General features: G+C 64.7%; 1 protein-coding gene across 1 annotated transcript in view; it reads left to right on the top strand.

Annotated features, from left to right (window-relative positions):
- The window catches only part of Nfatc2 (nuclear factor of activated T cells 2), a 66141-nt gene that overhangs the window by 1701 nt on the left and 39792 nt on the right, over positions 1 to 24648 (top strand). The window contains 7 exon segments of the mRNA XM_048349627.1: positions 10076 to 10205; positions 10207 to 10309; positions 10311 to 10523; positions 10525 to 11006; positions 12801 to 12972; positions 20335 to 20537; positions 20972 to 21144. Of these exon segments, the coding sequence (XP_048205584.1) occupies positions 10076 to 10205; positions 10207 to 10309; positions 10311 to 10523; positions 10525 to 11006; positions 12801 to 12972; positions 20335 to 20537; positions 20972 to 21144 (1476 nt within the window).

Genomic DNA, 24648 nt, shown 5'->3' with positions numbered 1-24648 from the left:
TTGCGGGGGGGAGGGGATAGTTTCCAAGCCCAATCTGGTGGGAGGTAACTTTTTCTGGTTGTTTTTGGCAAGTGGAGCTCTGTGACCATCAGGTGGTATCTTAATGACCAGTCATGGTGGAAGCCCAGAGCTCTTTCTTTTTTAAATAAACTTTATTTCTGGAACAGTTTCAGATTTATAGAAACATTGTAAAGATAACAGAGTTATCATGCACACAGCCCCTGATTTTTCCTTGTTTGTAATGTCTCACCTTAGTGAGGTACATTTCTTCTCCCCTCCCCCGAATAGTTATTTATTGTCAAAGTGATGTACAGAGGGGTTACAGTTTCATACGCAAGGCAGTGGGTACATTCCTTGTTACCTCCTCCCTCATTTAGTGAGGTCCATTTCTTATCCCTAATGAACCGGTGGTATTTTGTTAGCTGGAGTCCATACCTTTTCAGATTTAGAATGTTCTTGATTTTCTGTGACACTGGCAGTTCTGCTTAGATAGAAAGTGCTCCTCTGTTTTTTGTCGGTTTTCCTCTTTGGGGGAAGCATCTCCCTCTGTAGCTCGGGCTGGCTTTGAGCTACCCGTCCGTCCTTCTGTCTCTGCCATGCCGGGACAGGCGTGCCTCTAGACGTGCACCTGGCCACAATTTGTGCGCGTCGTATTTTCTCACGTTACAGTGGAGCCACGGGTCTACCGCAAAGGTAAAGTGCCCTTGTCCCGTGCTGCTAAGGGCGCATCACGATCAGATGTTTTTAAACACTATTATTACCTGGGAAACTTTGGGTACGTCCTGTGACTGGTCACCGCCGGTCACTAGGGTCCATGCGTGTGTCACGTGTTGGGCTGCTGCGGGTGTTGCCTTTGTCAGGCTTCTTGGTCCTATGTTTCGGAAGGAGGCGATCGTGTGAGCCCCCCCCCCCCCCGTGGGGAATGGAGAACGGTGCTCCCCGGTCTCCTGGCAAAGCGATGCCCCTTGGTGGAGACACTGGTAGCACAGGAGACTTAGGCCCTGGGGATCGCGAGCACAGGGTGGGCTTTGAGAGGCTCCGTGCCACCCTGGGCCCGGCGGTCACCCCTCTCTGCTCCCGTGTGAGCGAGCCCCTGAGGGCCAGCACCCCCCTTTGTTTTGCTTTTGGGCTTGGTACGGGATCACAGCCCTTAGTGACGTGTGTGTGTGGCATTAGCTTTATTCCTGGCATGAGCTTGGCAAAGTCACAGAAAGGAAACGGTGGTCGTGGGACAGATGGCCCGGTCAGAGCAGGCCCAGGGGCTTAGGGGAGTCCGGAGGTTGGCTTTTTTCCTGGTAGTGCCCCCCGATTCTGCCTCCACGGAGGAGGGCATGGGGGTGTTCTCGGGAACGCAGAGCAGGCAGACGGCTCCGATACCCCTCGGGCCCCCATTGGCTGAGGCGGGAGGGACACGGTGGAGAGGAGGGAATCTGGACGAGCTGGCCTCGAGCGAGCCTTTCTACCCTCCGCACCTCTGCTCCGGGAACACTGTCCATCTCACAGCAAGGGACAAGGGCCGTCCTTTGTCACTGGAAGTTTACTGAGCCCTCACTTTTTAAAAAGACAGAGGCAATGAGTTAAGATTCGTCCAACTCTTGTTACCAATCTTCTTAGATCCGGGGGGGGGGAGCGGGGGGTCCCACCGAGGTAAGGCCCAGCTCTGCCTCTCCCCCGCCCCCCAGCAACCTCTGGGCCTGCCTGCGTCTGCTCCTGCACCATGAGACACGAGGGGGCAGGCAGGGGGCCTGAGCGCTGGTTCGGGACCGAGGTGCCTGTCTTCCATTATGTTCAGGATGCGCCCGTCCTCCCCGTGCCCTGGGAACTTTATTAGGAACAGGAGCTGAGCGACATCAAAGGCTTTTCAGCATGGATGCAAGAGAAGACCTCATTATGCTTAGGCCTGTTCCCTACTGGCTGGAGTCGCGGACTTCCGGTGTCAGATCTAATTTTCCTTAGGCCTGTTCCACGTTGGCTGTTGAGATCCGCGGCGTTCAGCCTGTTCCCTGCCGGCTGGGGTCGCAGACCTCCGGTGCAGGCGGCCCTTGCTGCTGTGCCCGGCTGCCCGTGCTGGTGACATTGCCTTGCTAGAGTCCACGAGGGTTTCTAAGCAGGATTCACATGGGAGCGTGGCCTGTCCCGAGTGTGTGTGTGTGTGTGTGCGTGTGTGTGTGTGTGTGTAGTAGGTTTTAGCTCTCTTTCCCTTTCTGTGCAGAGAACAACTTCCTGTCGCCAGGCCACTTTCTGAGGCCGGGGTGCACAGCCCTTGGGCCCCGGTTGTTCTCAGCTGTACCTGGGCCGCTGGATCCTTTATACTTTCCGTTTCTACCACCGTCCGTTTGGGTAAACTGCGTCTCTCTAAAAAGTGGCCCAGTTCATCTCCCTAGGTTTTCCCATTTCCTTCCCTAGAGACGGGCAGGGTGCTGGGGTCCCCTTCGCTCGTCCGGAGGGGGCTGCGGGGTCCTGGTGGCCCTGGGTCCACCCTGGCTGCCATGGGCCAGGCCAGCGGGCCGTTTGGCAATGGGGTGCCCTCGTTGCCTGCTTGCATTGCGTGGATTCTTGCTTCTCCCGCAGTGACCCCTTGGGAGAGGAAGGGGGGTCCTGGGGCTCCCTTGTGCTCCCCCAGCAGGGCCCCCGCGCACTGGGTGGGGGCAGACGTGGACTGTGAGCTCGCGGTCGGGCCGCTCTCCCGCCGTTCCCGCGCCTGGCTCACCCCTGAGGCAGCAGGTGCCTCGTGATTGCCGCCCAAGGCCCCGCCGTGTGTTCCTGTGAGCCACAAGCCGTGGCGGGCACGGCCCCTGGAGGAGCTGGTGAAAGTCACAGGTGATGCGTGTATGCACACACGCGTGCACGCACGTGTACATGCAATGTGCGCATTGTCACATGCACACACACACAATGTATGCGCAGGTACACAAGCACCCATAAGCTCGCCTAAGTCCACACTCAAATGCTCACCGATGCATGCCTGTGTGCACACACACTCACACGTAAGCACACGTGCGTCTGCAATAGGCACGCACTGCAGGGGAGAGCACCTGCCCCCCTCACACCCACGCAGAGGGCACAGGTTCACGCCCGCCCCTCCCTCCCGGCCTTCGGAGAGGAGCTGCAGATCCTTTGGGGGTTCACTTCCCAACGTCACCCGCCCTTCAGCCCGCGGACCCCCGTTCCAGGCCCGCTTGCAGGGGCGGCTCGGCCTCCGTCCCCCCCCCCCCCCAGCGCACGCCCGCTGGCTCCGTGCCCGGCCCCGGGGGTGCAGAGCCCCCCCCCCCCAGCCCCGCCCCACGTGGGCCCAGCCTCGTCAACGAACGGGGCGGATGGGGTGCCCCGCACAGCGGCTGGCTTGCTGGATGCCTACTAAAAATAGGGTGCGGTAGCAGGCAGATAAGAGCAGAGTCACTGTCGCTGGGGTTGACGGAGGGCCAGGCCTTGCTGAGCCCCCAAGGGGGGGTGGCCCGGCCTGCTGTCGGCATCTGGGGGCCACAGCCTGAGGGGGCCCCCGAGCCGCAGGGCCCCTGCCAGCGGCCGCCGCGGGGTCTGCCACGCCGTCTGTGGGAGCCACGTGGCCCCCGCCCCCCGGGCCACCGGCGTGATGATCGCCAGCCGTGGCTCCCCGCAGGATGGAGGAGGGATGGCGGACTTCCTCTTCCTCCTCGGCCCGGGGGCGGGCGGGCACCGTGCCCCGCCAGCCCCTCCTGATCGCCCGGCGCCCCACGAGCGCGGATTTCCTCATCCGGGGAGTGGGCTGGCGGTGCCCCGGCTTCGTGAGGGCCCAGCGACGCCCGCGGTTCTCACACAGCAGCAGGGGCTTTAGGCCCACAGCCCCCCCCCCCGCCCCCCGTTTCCGGGTTCCCCTGAAGCTCTTCTGCTTCGGTCATGGGGCCCATTTGGTGTCTGGAAGGTTCCCCCTCCCCACGGCCTTCCCACAGCTTGGCCCCGGCCAGGAAGAGGCAACCCTCCCCACCCCACAGGAAGTCACCCCCCCCCCCCCCGCTGGTGCAGCCTTAGCACGGGGGTTTTGCTGAGCACTTCTAAATGGAGTCTGGTATGAAGGCAAGACCTTGACCCCAAAGCAAGGGGGGCTGCGGGGGACCGGAACGTTCCTCCTGTCTCCCCGAGAATGTCACAGTGGAGAGAACGGCTTAGGGACCCAGCCTCAGCAGAATGTTCCCGTGAAGCAGTCTCCTTCCACCTCTCCACCCCCAGTGTAGACTCCCCAGCTCAGCCCCCCCCCCGTACTTAAAATTCCATTCCTGATGTCACCATGGTCTATTAGTTATTTAGTAGGCAGCACTCAAAGATTAAGTACCTCATTGAAGACTCTGGAGAGAAATCAAATCAGGGTTGGTTCCACGAGCCCTATCTCAGATGCTCAAACCACTTATGTGTGTGACAGAGACCTCCCTCCCCCAGTGGTCTAGAACCTTCCCCCCTTGGCTGGGATCACAGGTATGTGCAATTGCATCCCGCTATTGATTGAAATGAGGTCTCATCACTGTGTTCTCCTGGCTGGCCTCAAGCCTTGCTCCTCCATCTCTCTGCCTCCCAAGTACCGGGGATTTCGGAGCACTGTCACTTTGCTCCCCCAGATATTATGGTCAAGCTAGTGCTTGAGTCTACAAACGCAGAACGAACTCAAGTCTGCAGAGAACAATCGTTCACTATCAAATGTCCGATGTTTGACTTTTCTCCTAAGTGCCTGTTGACAGTTGATTCGTTTGACCCGACATCTAAACAGGAACCCTTGTAGTCACTGGCCGACGGAACCCCCGCATCCTTCCATGAAAATCCTCTCCTGTCAGTTTCCTGGCTATGCTTCTGTTGAAGCAACACGTTCACCCCTCTTGGCTGGGCGGTCACCCACGCGTGGGCTGGGCCAGGTGCAGCCCTGGGCCTCGGGCCTTTCGTGTTTCTTGTTGCTGTTGTTTATTTCTCCCTTCTGCAAAGGAAATCGGGGCGAGGCCGCCTGCCAGCCAGCGCGTGGGGACAGTCCCTTTCCCTGAGCTGCCACTGCGACCCGCCCTGCTTTCTAATCTGAGGATTTGGGAAAGAGCCTTGTTTTTCCTTCTCCTTTTTTTCCCCCTTCAGCTGGGCCTGTTTTAGTTAATAAAACGCATGTCTCTGAGCCGGGCCCGCCCTCCCGCGTGAATTTTAATGGAGCCATGCCTGGCTGAGCTTTCTGGGGGGCAGGAAGGTGACCCACGAGCCCCTGGATTCGCAAAGGTTCTTATGGGAACAGACCTGCTTGGAAATACCTGTCAGGGGGGCTTAAAGTGTGGGGGGCTGTTCACCACAGTCATCCTCAGAGATGGGCTGCAGCCCCCCCCCCCCCACCAGCCAGGTCGCCTCTGCCTCGTGAGGGGCTCGTGACAGACCGGGCGGGCGGGGCTGCCGCCTCCGGAGACCTCCGAGCCCGCCAGGGAGCAGGGGGTCCATTTCCCACCGGAGTCCCTGGCCCCGGTTACCAGGGCCCCCTGTCTCCGAGGGGAAGTTCCACTTGGGCTGAGGGAAGAAAAAAAAATCAGCATTTCAGGTTTTGCCCTTAGAGTGGGGGGGGGAGGGGCAGTGAGGGGCACAGCTGCTCCGCTGCCCGCACCCCTGCCCACACCCCCACACCCCTTCCGGCCTGCCCGCGGCCACGCCAGCGGAGAGGGCCCCCCGCTTCCAGCCCGGGGCGCACGCGGCAAACGGGATCTGAGCTCTTCTATTTCGGTGACTTCTCCTGACCAGATTGTTCCTTCTCCTTTTGCCGAGGAAGCTCTCTGAGCCCTGCGCTCTGCTTGCCCGTCCAGACAGACAGACAGACAGACAGATGATAGACACACTGACCTTGGAGCCGCACCCTTGACCTCGAGTGGCTGACTCCCTTCTTTTCAAAAGGGAGGAGTCCAGCTAGGCAGCTGGTTAAGGAACTGGGGAGCATCCAGGAAAGGCAGCCCCCTCCCCCTCCCCCCTCCCCTCCCCCCTCCACAGTAGAAAAGGACCTCGGGGAGGGCGGGGCGCCGCAGAGGGGGGCGTGGGCATCCTGTGCGCGGGCGCGGGCGGGATCGGGGCCAGTCAGGCCTGGTGGGACTGAGGTAAACTGAGGCGGTGGGCGCAGGGCTGCCGGGCTGGGGCGGGGCCCTTCCTCATCTGGAGCGCGTGCGCGGGCGAAAGGCGGGGCGCAGCCTGTCGGTGCTCGCGGGTGTCACTGCCCACGGGTGCCCGGCGATGTGAATCCCAGTTCCTATTTCTGTGACATTGGGGGGGGTCATTCTTGCCCCAGCCTCAGTTTCCCCGTCTGTAGCCCAGAGGGATAGACGGCACCTGGCTCTTGGGTTGTTGCGGGCTGGCACCCGTGCTTGAACCTTAGCTTTGTTGTTTGAGGCTGGTGCTCTGTCGCTTGATCCATAGCTCTACTTCTGGGGTGCGCGTGCGTGCGTGTGTGTGCGTGTGTCTGTGTGCGCGCACACGCTGGTGAATTGAAGATCAGGGTCTCACAGACGTTTCTGCCCAGGCTGGCTTTGAACCTCGATCGTCGGGTCCCGGCCTCCTGAGTCGCTAGGCTTGCCCTCGTGAGCCCCAGGCCCCAGGGAGGCAGTGCCCCAGCGGCCCGGGGTGTTCTCCAGGCTGCCGCGGAGGACGCGGCCACCGCCCGCCCCCGTAGTCCCCATCCTGTCCCCCCCCCCCCCCCCCGCAGCCTGACAGGGACCCGCTGCCCAGTGCTCCCCTCGGCTGTGCGGCGGAGGCAGCAGACGGGCTGGCAGGTGTCCCCTCTCTTCTGGTGGCTTTCCGGCCCTGATGGCGGGGGGGGGGGATTTCTGGGTTTGGGGGGGCCGGTCCTCGGGCGCCGGGCCGTGGCTCCCCGCGCGGCCCTGGCGACAGACCCCGGCGTTTGAGCCCCGGGAGGGGATGGCGGGCTCCGTGGCCGCCGTTGGGCTGAGGACATCCTGCGCCCAGCTGGCATCCTGCCCACGCCCCCCCCATCGGTGCCACCTTCCCGCCCCCGGGCCCCACCCCCGGTCCCCAGGCCAGGCGCCCCGCCGGGGCTCCCAGGCCGCCTTTCTATTTTGGTCATTCTATTCTGCTTCCTGAAAATTCTGCCCGCCCGGCCGGGCAGAGGCCGCCGCTCCCGCTCTCGCTGCCCTCAGAAGCACCAGCTGGCGGGTGGGTTGGCATGGCGGGGTCCCCCCCCCCCCGGGCCCGGCCGAGCCTCCATGGGGAGCAGCAGGCCCCCGAGGCAGCGGATGGGAGGCCCTGGCCCAGTGTGACTTCAGTGGCAGCCCTTGATTCAATCTTGGGGCAAGGAGGAAGGCTTGAGAACATTCTAGAAGGAAGGCATGGGCCACCACCTGTGAGTGCAAGTGGGTGGAGTGAGGAGCCGGGCTGCCACGGCAGGGGTGCGGCCGGGGCCCCAGCACCGTCCAGCCCGGCCCAGCCGAGGACCTGGAGCCGCAGCGCCCCCTCCCCCATGCGTCCCCCTGGCCGTCCTCTGGGGTCCCGGGGTCCCCAGGGACGGCTGGCTGGTGGCGTCTTTAACAGCTTGCTGTGCGAGCCTTCATGTTCCCCGTCGGGCACCCGCGCAGGCTGAGGGGCAGGCAGAACATTCCAGAGCGCCGTGGGCCGCGTCGCCTGCGAGCGCCAGTTCCAGTCCATGCCACGGAAGAAGAAACCCGCGCGCGGGCGGGACGGGAGGGAGCCCTGGCCCCGCACCTCGCTCGAGTCTGGTCGTTTTCATCGTCGCTGCGGTTCTCACCCCCACCGTCTGTTTATGGGGTGACGGGGATTTTCCATTCGTGTTGGCAAGCGGGGTAAAGTTTCCTTCAAAAGAAAACAAGGACGAACGTGAGTGGCTTCAACCAGCCATGTGCAGGGCAGGGGACGGGGCGGGGGGGGGGGACGCAGGGGCTTGGGGAATCTTCCTGAGAAAGTTGGGTGGCTCTGGGGCCTGGTGACGTCAGCCTGTGCCGTGGGGGGACCTGGGTGGGCGCCATTGGGGACCCCCTTCCCAGATTCTGCACTAGCAAGGAATCTTTGCTCCTTAAAGAAATGATTTCATAGCTCGCCACGCGCTTGTGCAATTGGTGTCACGAGTGCCGAGGACGGAGAAGGCCCGGGCTCTGACCTTGCCCGCCGGGCTCTGGACCTTGCCCGCCGGGCTCTGGACCTTGCCCGCCGGGCTCTGGACCTTGCCCGCCGGGCTCTCTGGGTCTTCCCCGCCGGGCTCTGGGCCTTGCCCGCCGGGCTCTGGGCCTTGCCCGCCGGGCTCTGGGTCTTCCCCGCCGGGCTCTCTGGGTCTCTCCCAGCCCGCGGGGAGCCCTCCGGAGGGTGATGGTTTCCCAGTGGCGGGGCGCTGTCTGGCCGGCGGGCACGGCCCAGCACAGGCTCAGCTGTGGGTTCGACGTGGATCTTCCCCTGGATTCCACAGCGGCCCTCTGTCCCCTGCCAGGAAGGTATGTGGGGGCGCCCGCGGGTGCCAGCCCCAGGTTCAAGTCCCAGCGCCCTGGCTGCTCGTCACAGGGCTTCCAGAAGTATCTTTTTGTCTTCCAGGAGAGGGTGGCGTAGTCCCCCCCGCCTCCCCAAGTAAAATCCCCATCACACACCATAGTTCCTCTTCCTAGATGAAGCTGCTGTTCTGGAAGGTTCTGGAAAGAACCAGTGCCGGGCCGTGGGAGCTGACTCCTCAGTGCCTCCTCCCTGTGCCCCCGTGCGGCGTCCGGCCTTCCAGTGACAAGGACACCAGGCTCCCCCCCCACCCCCTGCAGCTGCCGGGCGGGGAGGGCGCGGGGCGTGGGATTTCCACGGGCGTCCGTGGGCGCATCGGGAGCTGGCGCCTCTCCGCCGCTGCCGCGGCGGCTGCCATCTCGGAGGGCGCGTGTGGGCGGGCCACGCGGGCCCGCCGTGTGTTCGGAGGGGCTGCGCGGCGTTTGCTTGTGGGCTAGGAGCACGGCGGCCAGAAGCTGCTACCTCCACGATCACATCGTTAAGATGACGGGAACTACAGCGACCAGGGCCCTGAGCCGGGGGGGGGGGGGGGGGGCAGGAAGTCTCTAGAAGCAGGTGGCGGCCGAGCTGGGCTTGTGGGCCTTAGCGGCTTTCGGCTGGGGGGAGATGGGGCGGTGGGCGGAGCTGGGGAGCAGAGGGAGCCGCGGGCACAAAGGTCCTGGGGCAGGAAGGAGCCGGGCGCTCGCTCTACACTGCCGTTTGGGGAGAGATGGAGGGGGCTCTCACTGGAACGGGGGGGGGGATCTAGACACTGGGTTAATGGCCTTGGGCCCCATCTACAGGGTCAGGGCCCCCGTGGCTCACGCCTGTCATCGTAACTCCATAGGAGGCTGAGATCTGAGGATCCGGGTTCAAAGGCAGCCAGGGCAGGACAGTTCACGAGACTCTCATCCCCTGTGAACCCCGAAGGGCTGGGAGTGAACTTGTGGCTCACGGGGCAGAGCACCAGGCCTTGAAGCTCAGGGACCGCGCCCTGGCCCCGAGTTCGAGTTCCAGCACGGGCTTGGGCACGCGCACAGGGACGGAGAGCAGCAAGATGGGGTGTCCGCGGGGGGACTCCGCAGGGGCAACAGAGGCCGGGAGCAGGTTCCCCCGTCACAGGGGGCGTAGGCCCCCCGGCATTGGGCTGGGGTTGCGGTCGTGAGCCTCTGCCCATCTCTGGGTCTTGGTGCTACGGGGGACTCGGCAGCCATGACCTGCTCCGGAAGGGGCACTGGGGGCGCAGCTCGGGGGGCGTGGCACAGAAGGGCTTGTCCTGAGGAGCCAGCACCCCCCCACACACACACTTGGGGTGCGGGGATCTGCCGCATGGGTGGCCCTGGGCATTGGCACGGGGGCTGCGAGCCAGCGGGGGCCGTGGCTTCGGCCGTGGGTGAAACGCATCTGGGCGTGGGGCGAGGGGGTGCGCAGCGGCCCCCCGACTCCCCCTTTTGTCTCGGAGGAATCCGTTTCTCCCTGGCCACGGCCTGGGGTCCAGCTCGGGGTGCACCGTGGCGGGATTAGAAGGAGCCAGGCCCCCCGTGACCCTCGCACCCTGGGGGGGGCCCGTCCCGCGTGGAGCCCTAAAAGCCCCCTCCGCTTGTCGTTCCAGAGGAGCCGAGCGCGCCCACGGCGGCCAGCCCGCTCTCCGGACTCGCCGGCGCCGACCTGGACTATGGCCTCAAGCCATACGCGCCCCCGGCCAGCGTGCCCGGCGGGGAGCCCGAGCGGGGGGGGCCCCCCCGACTTTCTGAGCCCGGCCGAGCCAGCGGGGGCGTCGGGCCGGAGCCCGCGGATCGAGATCACGCCGTCCCACGAGCTGATCCAGGCCGGGGGGGGCCCCGCGGGCCGGCGGGAGAGACGCGGCCCCGGGCCGGCCGCCGGAGCAGACCCCCCCGATCCCGGCCGCCCCCCGCTTCACGCTGCCCGTGCCCGGCTTCGAGGGCTACCGCGAGCCGCTTTGCTTGAGCCCGGCCAGCAGCGGCTCCTCCGCCAGCTTCCTGTCCGACACCTTCTCCCCCTACACCTCGCCCTGCGTGTCGCCCAACAACGGCGGGGGCGGCCGACGAGCTGTGCCCCCCGTTTCAAAGCATCCCCGCTCGTTATTCCTCTAGAACCTCGCCAATAATGTCGCCCAGGACGGGCCTCGCCGACGACAGCTGCCCGGGCCGCCACTCGCCGCTGCCCCGACCCGCCTCGCGCTCCTCGTCCCCGGGCGCCAAGCGCCGGCTCCCCTGCGCCCCGGCCCCGGGGGCCCCGCCCGCCGCCTCGCCCCAGCGCCCGCCCAGCCCCGCGCCCCGGGCCCCCGCCGGCCTCATGGACGCCCTGGGCGGCCTGGCCGCCGACTCGCCGCCCTGCGGCACGCCCTCCAAGATGTGGAAGATCGGCCCCGACCCCGCCAAGGCCGGCCCGCCCCGCCACCTCTACCCCGCGGACTTCCTGGGCCCCTGTGAGCCCGAGGACAGGAGGAGCTCCCCCGAGTCCATCCTGCTCGTGCCCCCCACCTGGCCCAAGCAGCTGGTGCCCGCCATTCCCATCTGCAGGTGAGTCACCCGGCCCGGGGCTGGGCGGGGAGAGGCTTCCCCCCCGGGGGAGCATGGTGGCGCATGCCTGTAATCCCTGCTGCTTGCGCGAGACGATCAAGGTTGGAGGCCAGCCGGGGCGGCAACTTAGTGAGACACCACCTCCCCCCCCCCACCCTGCCCCATCTCAACCACCCAGCCAGGCACGGCAGTGCACACCTGCCATCTGGGCTGTCTGGCTCTTGGATCTGGAGATGAGAGCCTCAAGGACTTTCCTGCCCAGGCTGGTTTTGAACTGCAATCCTCAGATCTCAGCTTCCTGAGTGGCTGGGATGACAGGCGTAGCTCCCGGTGCCCAGCAAGGCTTTCATTCTTCCCGATGGGCTGGGACACGGCCAAGGAGTCACTGGGCTTTAGTTTGCCAGCGTTGAGCTTAGCACGAGCGATAGAACCATTGGCCACACACAGCGGCTTAGAGGATCTCCAGGTGGCCGCCGAGGCGGAGCTCGAGGGTCTCTGGACCCGCGATGGTCGTGAGCGGAGGGCGGCTGGCAAGGCAGTCAGTGGAAGGCAGGCATGCGGTGTTCTTGCAGGGCGAGGTTGTCATTGAAAGCCGGGTTCTGGCACTGATGGAGTGGGGAGCAGCTTCCCACCCCTGCCCCTCCCCTGGGTCCTGTCTCGATTGGAGGAGCAGGACTGGCTTCTTCATAACTGCTCCATCACAGGTGCTTAACCAAGTCTTTGTAAGCACTTAATGACATCTGGCTGAGAACGTCACCCCAAGAAAGATTTGCTTGAGGGCTGGGGATATAGCCTAGTGCAAGAGTGCCTGCCTCGGATACACGAGGCCCTAGGTTTGATTCCCAGCACCACATATACAGAAAATGGCAGAAGCGGCGCTGTGGCTCAAGTGGCAGAGTGCTAGCCTTGAGCAAAAAGAAGCCAGGGACAGTGCTCAGACCCTGAGTCCAAGGCCCAGGACTGGCCAAAAAAAAAAAAAAAAAAAGAAAGATTTGCTTGAGGTACACATGTATGCATAGAATACACACTATATTACAGGAAACGTGGCACTTTCGTTTTCCTCTTATTTGTGTGTGTGTGTGTGAGCGCGCACGCTAGTCCCGGGGCTCGAACCGAGGGCCTCACACCCTTGCTTAGCGTTTTCACTCACGGCTGCGGCTCGGCCCTGTGAGTCCCACCGCCATCGTTTTGTTGGTAGCTAGTTGGAGATGAGAGTGTCGCGGACTTTCCTGCCGCGGTCGTCCTCAGATCTCTAGAGTCGCTGGGACTACAGGCGTGAGCACTGGCACCCGGCTCAGGTTTCCTTGAAAGGGAGGGACGGGGCACAGCTTGTCACCATTCCCAGAGTGTCCACAGAGGCTCGCCACACGCCAGAACTAGCCCGGAGCGGAATCAGCTTCCTGGGCCTGTATTTGTTAGCACGGAAGAGGAAGCAAAGACCCCCCGGGGGGGGGGCGGGGACTGTGACTTGGGGGAGAGTACTTGCCTTGCGTGCATGAGGCCCGGGTTCAATTCCTCGGTGCGGCATAAACAGAAACCAAAAGGGATTTGGAGAAAGAGTGTGCACGAAAGGTAAGTCAAGACAGTACGCGCTGGTTCGACGCATTTCATTGTGGATCCAAAATGAAACCAAATGTGATTCAAAAGCAAAAAGAGGGTCGAGGGGACGGCTCAGCACCCAGCGTTTCCTCCGACACCGCGGGCCACCGCGTCCAGAGAAGGGGCCACTGGGGCTGGATCCGCGCCCGGGGGCTGGATCTGCACCCGCCACTCACCCCCCCGTCTCCCCCCCAGCATCCCGGTGACGGCCTCCCTGCCGCCGCTCGAGTGGCCGCTGGCCAGCCAGGCGGGCTCCTACGAGCTGCGGATCGAGGTGCAGCCCAAGCCCCACCACCGCGCCCACTACGAGACCGAGGGCAGCCGCGGGGCCGTGAAGGCCCCCACCGGGGGCCACCCCGTCGTTCAGGTATGGACTGGGGTCCTCGGGGGGCCCGGCCCCGGGCCCGCCCTCTCCCCCCCCGCCGGGGCACTGGGAGTGTGCTGGGCTTCCTGGAGAGCTCCCGATGGACCCCACGCGCGGCGAAGCCCCCCAAGAACGGCCGTGTGTGCCGCGTGCGCGTGATCCGCTCTCCTCTCCTCTCCGCTCCCCGTGTTTGCGCCACGCGGTGCCCGGCGCGCGGAGCTCAGACTCCGAGTGCTTCTGTCCGTTCCCCCCACCCGTGTCCCTTGTGTCTGTGGATTCTATCTAACTTGAACCCCAACTAAGCAGATGGGGGTACTTAAAAAATAGGGCAGAAACCCTGAGGATCTGGCCTGGGTGACGGGGCGTCGGCCCCCCACCCCCACCCTGCTCAGCCGACTTAAGCCATGTCACCTGTTTCGGTTGTTGGCACGTGGAGTTGTTTCCTAATAGGGGCTTGGTCCCCAGATCACGATGTCCGGCGACACCCCCAGATTCCAGAGCACCTCCAAATGCCTTAACTGGAAACTGAATCACGTGAGCAGAGCCACGTGCACCTGCTCAGCAGCGGCCCGTGCCCGGCGCTGGGTTCCGTCCCCCCGGGACCCGTGGCTGGGGCAGGGCGGGAGGGAGACGGGGTTCTGCCTGGCTGGCGATGTGAGCCGCACCCCTCGGGCGGCCCCAGGTGGGGGGCTCCTTCGCCCCCTGCGAGGGGCCCGGGCCTCGCGGGCAGCGGTTTGTGCAGATCGGGGCTGTGCTGGCCTCCTGGGGACACGCGTTGCACCTTGGGGTGGGGGGGAGGAATGAAGTGGGGGGCTGGTGGACACCAGCGGGGCCTGGCTCGGGTGGCTGGGGGTCGGCGGGTCATTTGTCGCTGGGTTTGAGGTCGTTGCCAAGATGCTGCCTTGTGCCCGGCGCACCCGCCATGGCCGCCCCGGGGTGTCTGGGGGGAGAGAAACCACGCGGCACCCCAGTAATCCAGTAACAGGAAAACGCAGTACTGGGCTGGGGGAAGACCTAGTGGAAAGAGCCGCGGCGGCCTGGGACACGGAGTGGCTGCAGCGTGGGTGGCCTCCCCTCCCGTCCCCCCGGCTCTTGCTTGGGGATTTGAGGGTTCAGAGGAGGCCTGACTCGGCCTCCCATGGGAAGATGGTGGGGAGGAAGGGCTGGGGCATCGGGGTGCCCATGGGAGGAGCCGCCCGCGGCCTCGGACCCCCTCCCCGTCCTCCCCTCCCTCTGCCTCCCTCCCTGCCCCCAGCCTCGACCCCACTTGCCGTCCTCCCCCCCCCCCCCCCGTCAGAACGTCGCAGTCTACGCCAGGCACCAGTGGCTCCGACTGCCGTCCTCGCTCCTCGGAGGCTGAGATCCGAGGGCCATGGTTCGAAGCCAGCCTAGGGAAAGAAAGTCCCTAAGACGCTGATCTCCCATGAACAAACCCAGAGCCGCTGCTCGGGCGGTAGAATGTTAGCTTTAAGCAAAAGAAGCCTCAGTCGGGAGCAGGGCTCAGGCCCGGAGTTCAAACCCCAGGCCCAGCAGCACAAGGGAAGAAAACGGCCGCAGCTTAATTCAACCCCAGACGGAATCCAGCCTGAGCCTAAGCGCCCAAGCGCTGCGCACGCGCGGGCCGCGGGTGGCCTGGGGGGCTGCGGGGTCCCCGGCGTCTGCCGCACCCAGGGCGGGGCTGGGGGAGACACGGAGCACCCAGGGCGGGGCTGGGGGGGGGCACGGGGCTGCGCTGGCGGGAGCCGCATGTGTGCTGGGCCGGGGGTGGTAGGGCACGCCTGTAATCCCAGCGGTCTGGAGGCTGAGGCGGGAGGATGCCGGGTCCCAGGCCCGGGATACGGGGTGCAGAATGAGACCCGGTCTCCAACCAAAGAGGAGAGACGAGCCTCAGGGCCATGCTCCCTGCAGACGGCATCCGAGCCCGGGAAGCTTCCAGAATGTTGGAGAAAGGGCTCCTGAGTCCCCTCTCTGTCTTGCGGCTGGTGGGTCAGATGGCCTTGGAGGGCCCAGGCTGTGCCCTTAAGTCTGTGAAGAGGGTGGCGGGGCTCCTGGGGCCCCCCGTGTGCGGCGCCCTCCGGCCCGGGGGTGCGGGGCGGATGCCGTCGGTGCTGAGCCGCGGCTCTGGAGGGAAGTGACGCCGCGGGGTTATTCAGCTGTGGTCGCAGGCCACTTCTGTGGCTCCCCGAGTTCGTCATGAAACCAGAGGGCGGGGAGCCTGGCTCAAGGGCTAGAGCGCCTGCCTGGCAAGCCCCAGGCCCGAGTTCAACCTCCATGCAGCAAACACACCGCTCTTATCGGCCGGTGTGGGTGGGCTCGGGCCTGTAACCCTCCCTCTGAGGATTGGGGTTCAAAGCCAGCCCAGGCAGGAACGTCTGGCTCCTTAGCTCCAGTGAACCAGTCACCACAGGGCTGGAAGTGGCGGCGTGGCCCGAGTGGTGGATAGAGCGCCAGCCTTGAGCGGGAGAAAGCTAAGGGGGCACCCAGGCTCTGCGTTCAAGCCCCAGTACCAGCACCAAGCAAACAGATCACGACAAGCATAAAAACCAACCCCATTGTTAGGAGAAAGCTGCGCGCTCCAGCCTGGCGCATGCGCGCTCCAGCCTGGCGCATGCGCGCTCCAGCCTGGCGCATGCGCTGTTGGGGCGCCCGCCCCACAGTCTCCACCGGTCCCTGTCTGCCCCGGCAGCAGTGACTCCCGTGACATGAGATGTGGGCCCTGGGCAGGCTGGGCACATAGGGCACTGGGGCAGGTGAGCAAGCTGCTGCCCCCCAACTTTCCCACGTGCCAACCGTGGCCTGTGGCGGAGGTGAGACCCTCCCGGGACTCTCCGGGGCCCGGGGCCTAGAGCCTTCTCCATCCTGTCCGCAGATAGACGTGCGGCCAGGCCGGCCTTGCCACCTGCGGTTTTGGAGCTGTCTTCTGCTGGAGGCAGACAGAGAGCAATCAGGCCTGCGTTCTCCTGTGTGGCTAAAAAAAAAATAAAAAAGCAGCTGGAGGGGGTGGAGGCGCCTGCTGGGTGGCCAGGGGCTGTTTGGAGGAGAACTTCCCAGAGGGGTGCTGTCTGGGGAGAGTTTGATCGTGGGGCAGAGAGAAGCAGCAGGTGCAAAGGCCCTGAGGCCGGAGCTTGCTTGAAGGTCTGTTGGTCTCTGGAGCCAACTGGGTTTCCCTGCAGAGTTCAGTGCTGACGGCGAGTGTGGTTTTTAGGTTTCCTGGGGAGCTTTGCCATGACCCTAGACCAGGAAACTGAGATGGAGCCCGGTTTGTCCACACAGCTCTGCTCTGCTCCCTGACAGCCCAGGCCTGAGAGCCCTGGGAGCCCGGGCCTGAAGGGAGCCCGGCCCTGGTTCTGCTGCTCTGGGCTGGCCGGGTCGGGAGCTGGAAGCGGGGCGCATGCGCGGGCCAGAAGCTGGAAGCGGAGCGCATGCGCGGGCCGGGAGCTGGCAGCGGGGCGCATGCGCGGGCCGGGAGCTGGCAGCGGAGCGCATGCGCGCTGCCTCCCAGCCGCGGGGTCTGGTGTCTGATGGTTCAGCCGGGCTGCACCCCGGTGGGAGGATGATGGATGACTGGGCGTCGCCATGGCCGCCACACCCCACGCCATAACGCACGCGCGCACACACATGCGCACGCGCACACACCGCTGCCCTGGGCCTGCAGGAAGCCAGGCTGGGGCACCGCCCCGCCAGTGGGCAGGGGGACGGGAGCCCTGTGATGCACACCTGTTCTGGGGGGTGTGTGTGTGTGTTGGGGTGACCCTGTTGAGGGATACGAGAGTCAGGGACGCAGGCAGAGTCCCGCGCGCACCCCGCCCCGCCGCAGACAGTGGGCGCCGGGGCGCCTGCCGGGCCGGCTCCGTCCACGGCCTTGGCCTTCGGTGCACCGCGTCGCCAAGCCTGGCCCTCAGGTTTCCTTCTAGAAACGTCTGCGAGATCGCCGAGGCCAGCCGAGGCCCAGGACGGGGCTGGGGAGGCGCTGGGCGTTTGTGGGCGTGCCTGGCTGGCCCGGCCGGGGTGGGCAGGGTGGGGCGGGCTGGGTGGGCCGCCCCCCTCCCCCCCGCCCCCTCTCTGTGCCCGTCCTCTGCCCGCCGGGCCCCGCGGGCCCCCGATCGCCGCCCCGGGGAAAGCTGTCACGCCGCCAGGCCTGGCACCTTCAACCAGGAAAAACAACTCGGAAACCAGACAGACGGTAAGCAGCGGTTTTATTTCTAGCAAGTTCCATCGTCACCCCCCAGGAGTCAGACGCCGTCCCGTCCCCCCCCCCCCCCCCAGCGACAGTGGCAGACACCAGGGCTCTGGGAGCCGCAGCTGTTGAAGGCCAGGGCGGAGCTGGGGGCCACGGGCCGTGCGTCTTTCGTGCCGCACTGAGCAGAGAACCCCCAGAGACAGCTGCTCAGATCCCCCGGAACGTCTTCTCCCAGGCTGCCCGGTGCAGAGAGGCCGCTGCAGTGACCTCGGGGCCCCCGATGGCTGCTGGGGCTCCAGCCGGCACACCTGCCTCGCAAGCAGTGGGATTTGAATAAGGAAGGGGAGACGGGGCCCCATTGGGGAAACCTCCCTCAGCCCTGCCGTGGCTCCGGGGCCAAGTGCGGGGCGCTCATCAGCCAGGGAGGTGGAGAGGTCAGGATGGTCGCCCGGGCCCTGGCGCCGGGATCACCGGGGTCCCGTGACTCGGATGGGGAATGGCTGGAGGAGAGAGCGAGGGATCCGTCGCCCACACCCATGGCCTTGGGGGGCGTGGGCCTCCCGCGGCTGGGGTCTGCAGAGGGGAGGGGGCCGGCAGGGGTCCCCTTGGAGGTCCTCTCTAGGCCGCGCACACTCAGAGCAAGCCCCGCCATCCCTGTAGCCACGGGCCGCGTGCCGAGCCACGTCTCGTGGGCCGGTGCTGGTGCTCGGTCTTCCCTCCTAGCCAGTGTCGCGCTGTCACGGTGCCACTCTGGAAGGGCGGTGCAAAGGTCCTGGGGCAGAGGGTGTGGAACCCGCTGCGGGGGTGCGGACTGGGGGGTGAGGGGCGTGAGATGAGCCTGGGGGCAGATCGCGGATGTGGGGGGGACCCCGGTTTCCCCCCAGGCTGCCGTCTGCTGCGGCTGGAATGCGCCCCGCCCTTTGAGGCCAAGAATTGGATCTAAAATCCCAAAATAGAGCGGGGGAGGGGCCCGGCGGAGAGGTTGGGTGGGCCTCTGAGTGTGTGCGCGCGTGTGCGTGTGCAGGGTGCGTGTACGGTGGGGTGGGGCCTGGCCGGCTCAGTCCGGTCTAGGGTTTCAGGGCTGCCCTCTCAGGCGCCCTGCCCCCCCAGGTGCGGGTGGTGTGAAAGGCTTGTCTTTCCTCTCGTCCAGATGTGCCCAGATGTGGCGCCTTCCAAGGGACACTGAGCCCCAGCAGCTACGGTTTCGGGGGTGGCCTCCTCCACTTGCTGGTAGCCCCCCATTGACCCCTGGGGACCGTCCCTCCCCCTCCTCGCGTGATGGTCTGGGGGCACTGGGGTGCCGGGCCGATGCTTTGAGGGGCGCGCGCCCCCCTCCTGTCTGGTCCCCGAGGGCAGTGGAACCGGGTCTGTGTCTCGCTTTCCCTCGTGGCCCCCGTGAGGCTGCCAAGTGGCTGCCCTCTCAGCGCAGACTCCGGGCCATAAAGCTCATTTTTCCAGCCCCGCGCGTCTGCTCTTCGGGTCTCTGGCAGGGGGAGGCACGTTCCTGCCGCTGCCTTGCCTCGCGGGGGGGGGGGGGTTCCACAGACTGCCACCGAGGGGCACGCCCGGGAGCCGCGCTGGCCTCCTTCCTCCGGCTCATGGGGAATGAGTCAGCCGCGGGGGGACCCTGCACTCAGTCTCCCCATTTATTTAGTCAGCAAATATTTATTGAGTGTCTATGACATGCCAGGAACCATTCATGGTGCCGGCTTCCCCGTGCGGAGGGAGCGGGGTCCCCCCGGGGGACAGGAAACAGACCGTAAGAAAATAACACGAGGCTCCCGCTCGGCGCTGTTAGGACGAAAATGGCCGGGAAGCCGCCGGGAGCCGGGCGACTCAGAGCAGGCCCCACACCGAGGCCGAGACCGGGGAGCCGGAGGGAGAATGCTCACCGGCTGTGGGGGCCGCATGTGCAAAGGGCCTGGGGTAGGAAGAGCCCCTGGCCTGGGATTGGAACCAGGACCGGGCTGGACCCGGTGAGGCTGGTAACGCAGGCCCGGCCAGGGCCCCGCCCCTCTGCACGCCGCAGGGAGGGGTTTGCCTTGGGTTCTAAACGTACCCCAGGATCTTCCTCTAGCACGGTTCCTGCCCAGCACCAAGAGCACAGGAAAGGAACCCCGCTGCTCCCCATCGCCCAGCCCCCGGGGCCAGGAGGCGAGTGAGAAGTGGCGTTTAGTGAGCACCTAGGACACACCTAGCACACACATGGCCACACACGGTGCCCAGCGGTCAGGCCCCAGGCTGGGGCTGGGGACAGATCAACTCAGGCCCCCAGGGAGTCCCAGCCGCCCCCCTCGGTGCTGGGGAGCCCAGGAGAGGCCGGACGGGGCTCCAGTGGAGTCTGCAAGCGCCGCCCCCCCCATGCCCCTGTGCCCAGAGGTGGCTTCAGGGGCAGCTGTGGCCTGGGCCCCGCCGGCCGGGGCTCCTCCCTCTACGGGGCGTGGCCTTGGGGGGCCGTGGGAGCCCGGGGGGGCTCTAGTAATTGGAACCAAATCCAGCCTGCTCCAGGACCTGGAGAGCTAGCGTGTGTTTGTGTGTGCCATGCGTGTGCGTGTGTGCACGCGCCCGTGCGTTACCGCCGATGTGAGAGATGAAGGGTGACTCGGTTCCTAATTTAGAATCTCGAGGGAGACGGGTTCGGGTGATTCCCGGCGTCCCCCCTCCCCCCCCCCCCCCCCCCCCCCGTCTGTTCAAGACTGCCCATTGCCTGGAGTTTGCCTCCAGGCTAGGCCCATAGGCATCGCCATAGGCAGCGCGTCGCTGTGTTTCCCCCGGGGAGGATCCTCTGGGGGTCCCGCCGTGTGTGGCACTTCTTGAATCTCCTTAGGCGCCCACCATCTTCCAGAGCTGTTTATCCTGTCGGACCCTTTCTCAGTTGCCAGGACTGTGTGGCCCAACCTTGTTCTCCGGGTGCCCAGTTACCAAGGACATGCCACTTGCGGCTATGTCTCCATCCGTGCAATTCGAATCTCTTTGCTTTTTTTCCTGGCTACCTAATATTCCACATTAGAGAGTTTCCCTGCAGTCTGTCCACAGGCCCCCCTGCCGGTGAGACCTAGCGGCCTTTCCAGTGGCTGTCTCTCCTGTCCCGCGCCGTCTCCTCTTCTCTTCTCTCCTCTGGCCTGGCGCCGGTCAGACCTCAGCCAGGGCCCCGTGTGTCTTAGCGATTCCGTCCTGCCCCGCAGCTGCACGGCTACATGGACTCCAAGCCTCTGGGGCTGCAGATCTTCATCGGGACGGCGGACGAGCGCATCCTGAAGCCGCACGCCTTCTACCAGGTGCACCGGATCACGGGCAAGACCGTCACCACCACCAGCTACGAGAAGATCGTGGGCAACACCAAAGTCCTGGAGATCCCCCTGGAGCCCAAGAGCAACATGAGGGCCACGTAAGGCTGCGGCCCGAGGAGGGGTGGGGACGGCGGGGAAGGAGCCCGTCGCTGGCTCCGACCTGCCACTCACTGGGAGTGGTCACTCCTGACCCGCCCTCCCTCCCCCCCCCCCCCCCCCCCCGCATGCTTCCCTGGGCCTCAGACCTCAGCCTTTGAGCAGCCAGGATTACAGGCGGGCACTACGGGTGCGTGGCCTGTGTGGAGGGTCTCCTGAGAACGGGAGAACTTAGCACCGAGCACTTCCCTAGAGTAGTTCTCGCTGGGGAGTTTCTGAGGCTGCTGCGCAGGTGTGTGTGTTAATGGGCAGCACGGGGGGTGCACGGCCGGTCTCCCCGTGCCTGGCTGGCCACGCGGCAGGGGCAGTTTTGTGGGTGATCTCTGGGCTCAGGACGGGCGGTGGGTTACACGTGGGGCTCTCCCCGCGCCCGCAGCATCGACTGTGCCGGCATCCTGAAGCTGCGCAACGCCGACATCGAGCTGCGGAAGGGCGAGACGGACATCGGCAGGAAGAACACGCGTGTGAGGCTGGTGTTCCGCGTGCACATCCCCGAGGCCAGCGGCCGGATCGTCTCCCTGCAGACGGCGTCCAACCCCATCGAGTGCTGTGAGTGGGGCTAGGGGCGGGGCCTGGGGGCGGGGCTCTTCCCCATCGGTGCTGTGGGCGGGGCTCGCTCAGGGGCGGGGCCTGGGGGCCGGGGGCGGGGCCCTTCCCATCAGTGCTGTGGGCGGGGCTCGCTCGGGGGCGGGGGCCCTTCCCATCAGTGCTGGGGGCGGGGCTCGCTCAGGGGCGGGGCCCAGGGATCGGAGGCGGGGCCCAGGGATCAGGGGCGGGGCCCTTCCCCATCAGTGCTGGGGGCGGGGCTCGCTCAGGGGCGAGGCCGAGGGACCGGGCGCGCGGGGGCCCAGGGATCGGGGGCGGGGCCCTTCCCATCAGTGCTGTGGGCGGGGCTCGCTCGGGGGCGGGGCTCTTCCTCATCAGTGCTGGGGGCGGGGCTCGCTTGGGGGCGGGGCCCTTCCTCATCAGTGCTGGGGTAGGGGCTCGCTCGGGGGCGGGGCCCCGGGCACCCACAGGCCCGGGCTGGCTGTGAGCAGAGGGCCCCCGGGGTGTATCCTGGGTCTGGTTACTCGTGGGACGGTCCCATGGCCTTACAGGAAATCTTTAAACAGCATAGTAGGGCGAGCGGGAGCCCAGGGCTTTGTTTAGGAGAGTCGAAGAGCGTAAATATTCTAGGAAGGGTGGGCACGGGGGGGGGGGTGAGTTTGAGGTACACCCTGCCCCCTTTCTTTGTCCCTCCTTTCTCCTTGTCCTCGGAGGCACGGTGAGGTCACGGTGACGTTGAGGACGGGGCTCACCGGCAATGTAGAAATGGTTGTTAGCTGCGGAAGATGTTCGGTGGTTGTTGCTCTTGTCTTCAGTACCAGGGTTTGAACTCGGGGCCTCACACTTGCTCGTGTTGCTGGCTAGGCTGGCGCTCTACCACTGGAGCCATGCCTCCAACCTACTTTTTTGCTGGTTAATTTCAAGATGACATTTTAGACACTGGGCTGGCTTTGAACCACAGTTCTCCAGATCTCGGCCTCTTGAGTTGCTGGGGTCATAGGCAGGAGCCGTCAGCACCCTGGAGACCCTGGCCCTCCTGACCACAGCTGCCATTTGAAAAGACCTCACCCCGCCACCCCAAGTTTGGCCAGGTTTCAGGAGACAGTGCCCAGCTTCCTCGTGGCTCTTTCCAGGAGAATTTTGCTGTGGGGGTCTTTGCCTGCTTGTTCGTTGAGCTCTGTTTTGCTGTGAGCTTCGCTGTTGCACTGAGACACAACAGCCCTTCCTCTCGGTTGGGTTTTGGCGGCGTTCTTCTCTTCTTATTATACATTTTAGCCTGCCCAGCTGTCACAGAATGGGTTTCCTGCAGAGGCCGGGGAGGTGGTGGGAAGGAGAAGAGTAGGTGACTGGGAACAGGGGGGCAGTGGAGACGGGAGGGGGGACCGGGATGGGGGACTCTGCACCCACAGGGGCTGCGGCCTGTGCGCCCCCATGGGAATCAGGACTCGGGTCATTTTTAAAAAATGAGCCACAGTTTTGTTTGGTGGCACTGGAGTTTGAACTCAGGGCCTGTCACTGGTGCTGTTCCGCTCGGGCCACGCCCCCAGCCCTGTATGCATTGTTCTCCAGAGAGGAGCCACCGTTTTTGCCTCGGCTGGACTGGATGGCAGTCCACCTGTCCCCGCCTCCTGCTTAGCTGACAGGGACACCGTGACCAGGTTGATGGGTTGAGATGGGGTCTCACTCACTTCTTGCTCAGGCAGGCCCTGAACCGTGATCCTCCCACTATCTGTGGGGATTATAGGCATTTAATTTTTTCTTTAAGATGGCAGCTGGTCGGAAGCGTAGCCTAGTGGTAGAATATATACTCAGCCTGGGTTCATGCGTTAGCACGTGCATGTGTACACACACACGTGTAATCACACACTTGATGGTAATGGGGTAAAAATACGCTGTGGGTTAGACAGGACCTTCCGCGGCCTTCATTGATCAGAGGTGGTGTCCAGCAGGGAGGGGCGAGCTGTCTTTGGAGGGAAAGGCAGGCTGTTCCTGGTGATGGAGGGTGGGGAGCCCATAAGGCCTCCCCTTCTGGAAAAGGAGCCCCGTGGCCGCACGGGGCCGGGTGAGGGGCGGCGGACGCCCGATTCTCCCCTCCCCTGCCCTCTGCCTTCGTCAACGTGTCTGTTGTCAAGCTGAGGCTTCCTAGATCGCCCTGGCCACCTGCCCGCCCTCCAGCAGGGCTGCCAGGGCCCTAGAAAGCTTGAAGCAACCTCTTTTCCTTCTTTGTAAAAAAAAAAACCACCTAGCTGACTCACCTAATCTCGTTCTAACAGAGGAGGAAGCTGAGCTTTTCTTGGTAAAGAGCCCCGTTTCCCTTGTAGGAAGCAGTCTCCAACTTGCAAGTTTCTTCTAGGTCTGTGGTTTCCATGGCAACCCCATCTTTGCTGCCCCCCCCTCCCCACCCCATCTTCTGTTACTTTTTATTCCCTTGTTTGCTCCATTTCCCTAGACTAGTGCCTGGCAGTCCCATAAATATTTATTGACTAATCGACTTACTCTATAATCTGTAGGGAGCTATGCAATAAATATTTATTGACAATTTGAGAGTAACCCGTCTTGACCCGGTTTGTGTAAGCTAAACATTTGTCGATTGACTGCCTTCATGGCCGCTGTTGGGGAGGCGGTGCGGGCGGGCGGGAAGAGGGCGGAGGGGGACTCGCGGCCCACGGAGCTCCTTCGGGGGACTCAGCCGTTCACGTGTCGGTGCACAGAATGAGTTCTCACGACCCAGCCACAGAGGCTCGGAGCTCTGTGTCCCCCCAATCTGTTCCCCGGGCTGTCATGAGACGTCCAAGACTGGCCCTGCGTTCCGTGCCAGCCAGCTCGGACTGCACCTCCGAGTCACCCGTGCACACGCCCCCATGCCCACGCACACACGTGCACGCGTGTGTACTGATGTCCAGACACGCCGGCCCCGTTTGTCCGGGGTGCAGCCTGGGGGGTGGGGGCGCGGAGCCTGTTCTGGAGTTGCTGGTGAGTCTGGTGTGGGCCGGAGTTTGAGAACCGCTTGGCCTGGTGCCTCCCTCGCCATCCCTCAGCCCCGGGGCTTGAACTCAGGGCCTGGCTGCTGAGCTTTCCCCCTCCTCCTGCCTGGCACCCTATCACGCGAGCCGTGGCTCTCACGGAAGTGGAGATCCGAGTCTCGGGGACTTTCCTGCCTGGGCTGGCTTTGAACTGCCATCCTCAGTTCTCAGCCTCCTGAGTAGCTGGGATGGTAGGTGTGAGCCCCTCGGTGGTTGGCAGTAAGAAGATTCTGGTGCCTCCTGGAGGGGGTGAGGGACCAAAGGCAGCTGGGAGACAGAAAGGAGAGGTCCACAGGGAAGGGGGGGGTGCCCTGTCCTGAGAACCTTCCAGAACACATAACATTCCGTCCTTCCAGCGGGTCCCCTTGGGGTCTGCCCCGTAGGCCACCGCCCCTCCCCCGCCGTCCTGTGTTCGGGGTTCGGGGCTCTGCACCTCCCTAGCAGAGACTGGCTGTACGCTGTGCACATGCCGCCGGTGGCAGCG

This window comes from Perognathus longimembris, chromosome 6 (genome assembly GCF_023159225.1).
Source record: "Perognathus longimembris pacificus isolate PPM17 chromosome 6, ASM2315922v1, whole genome shotgun sequence".
Classification (NCBI taxonomy): domain Eukaryota; kingdom Metazoa; phylum Chordata; class Mammalia; order Rodentia; family Heteromyidae; genus Perognathus; species Perognathus longimembris.
This window is presented reverse-complemented; position numbering and strand designations above follow the sequence as displayed.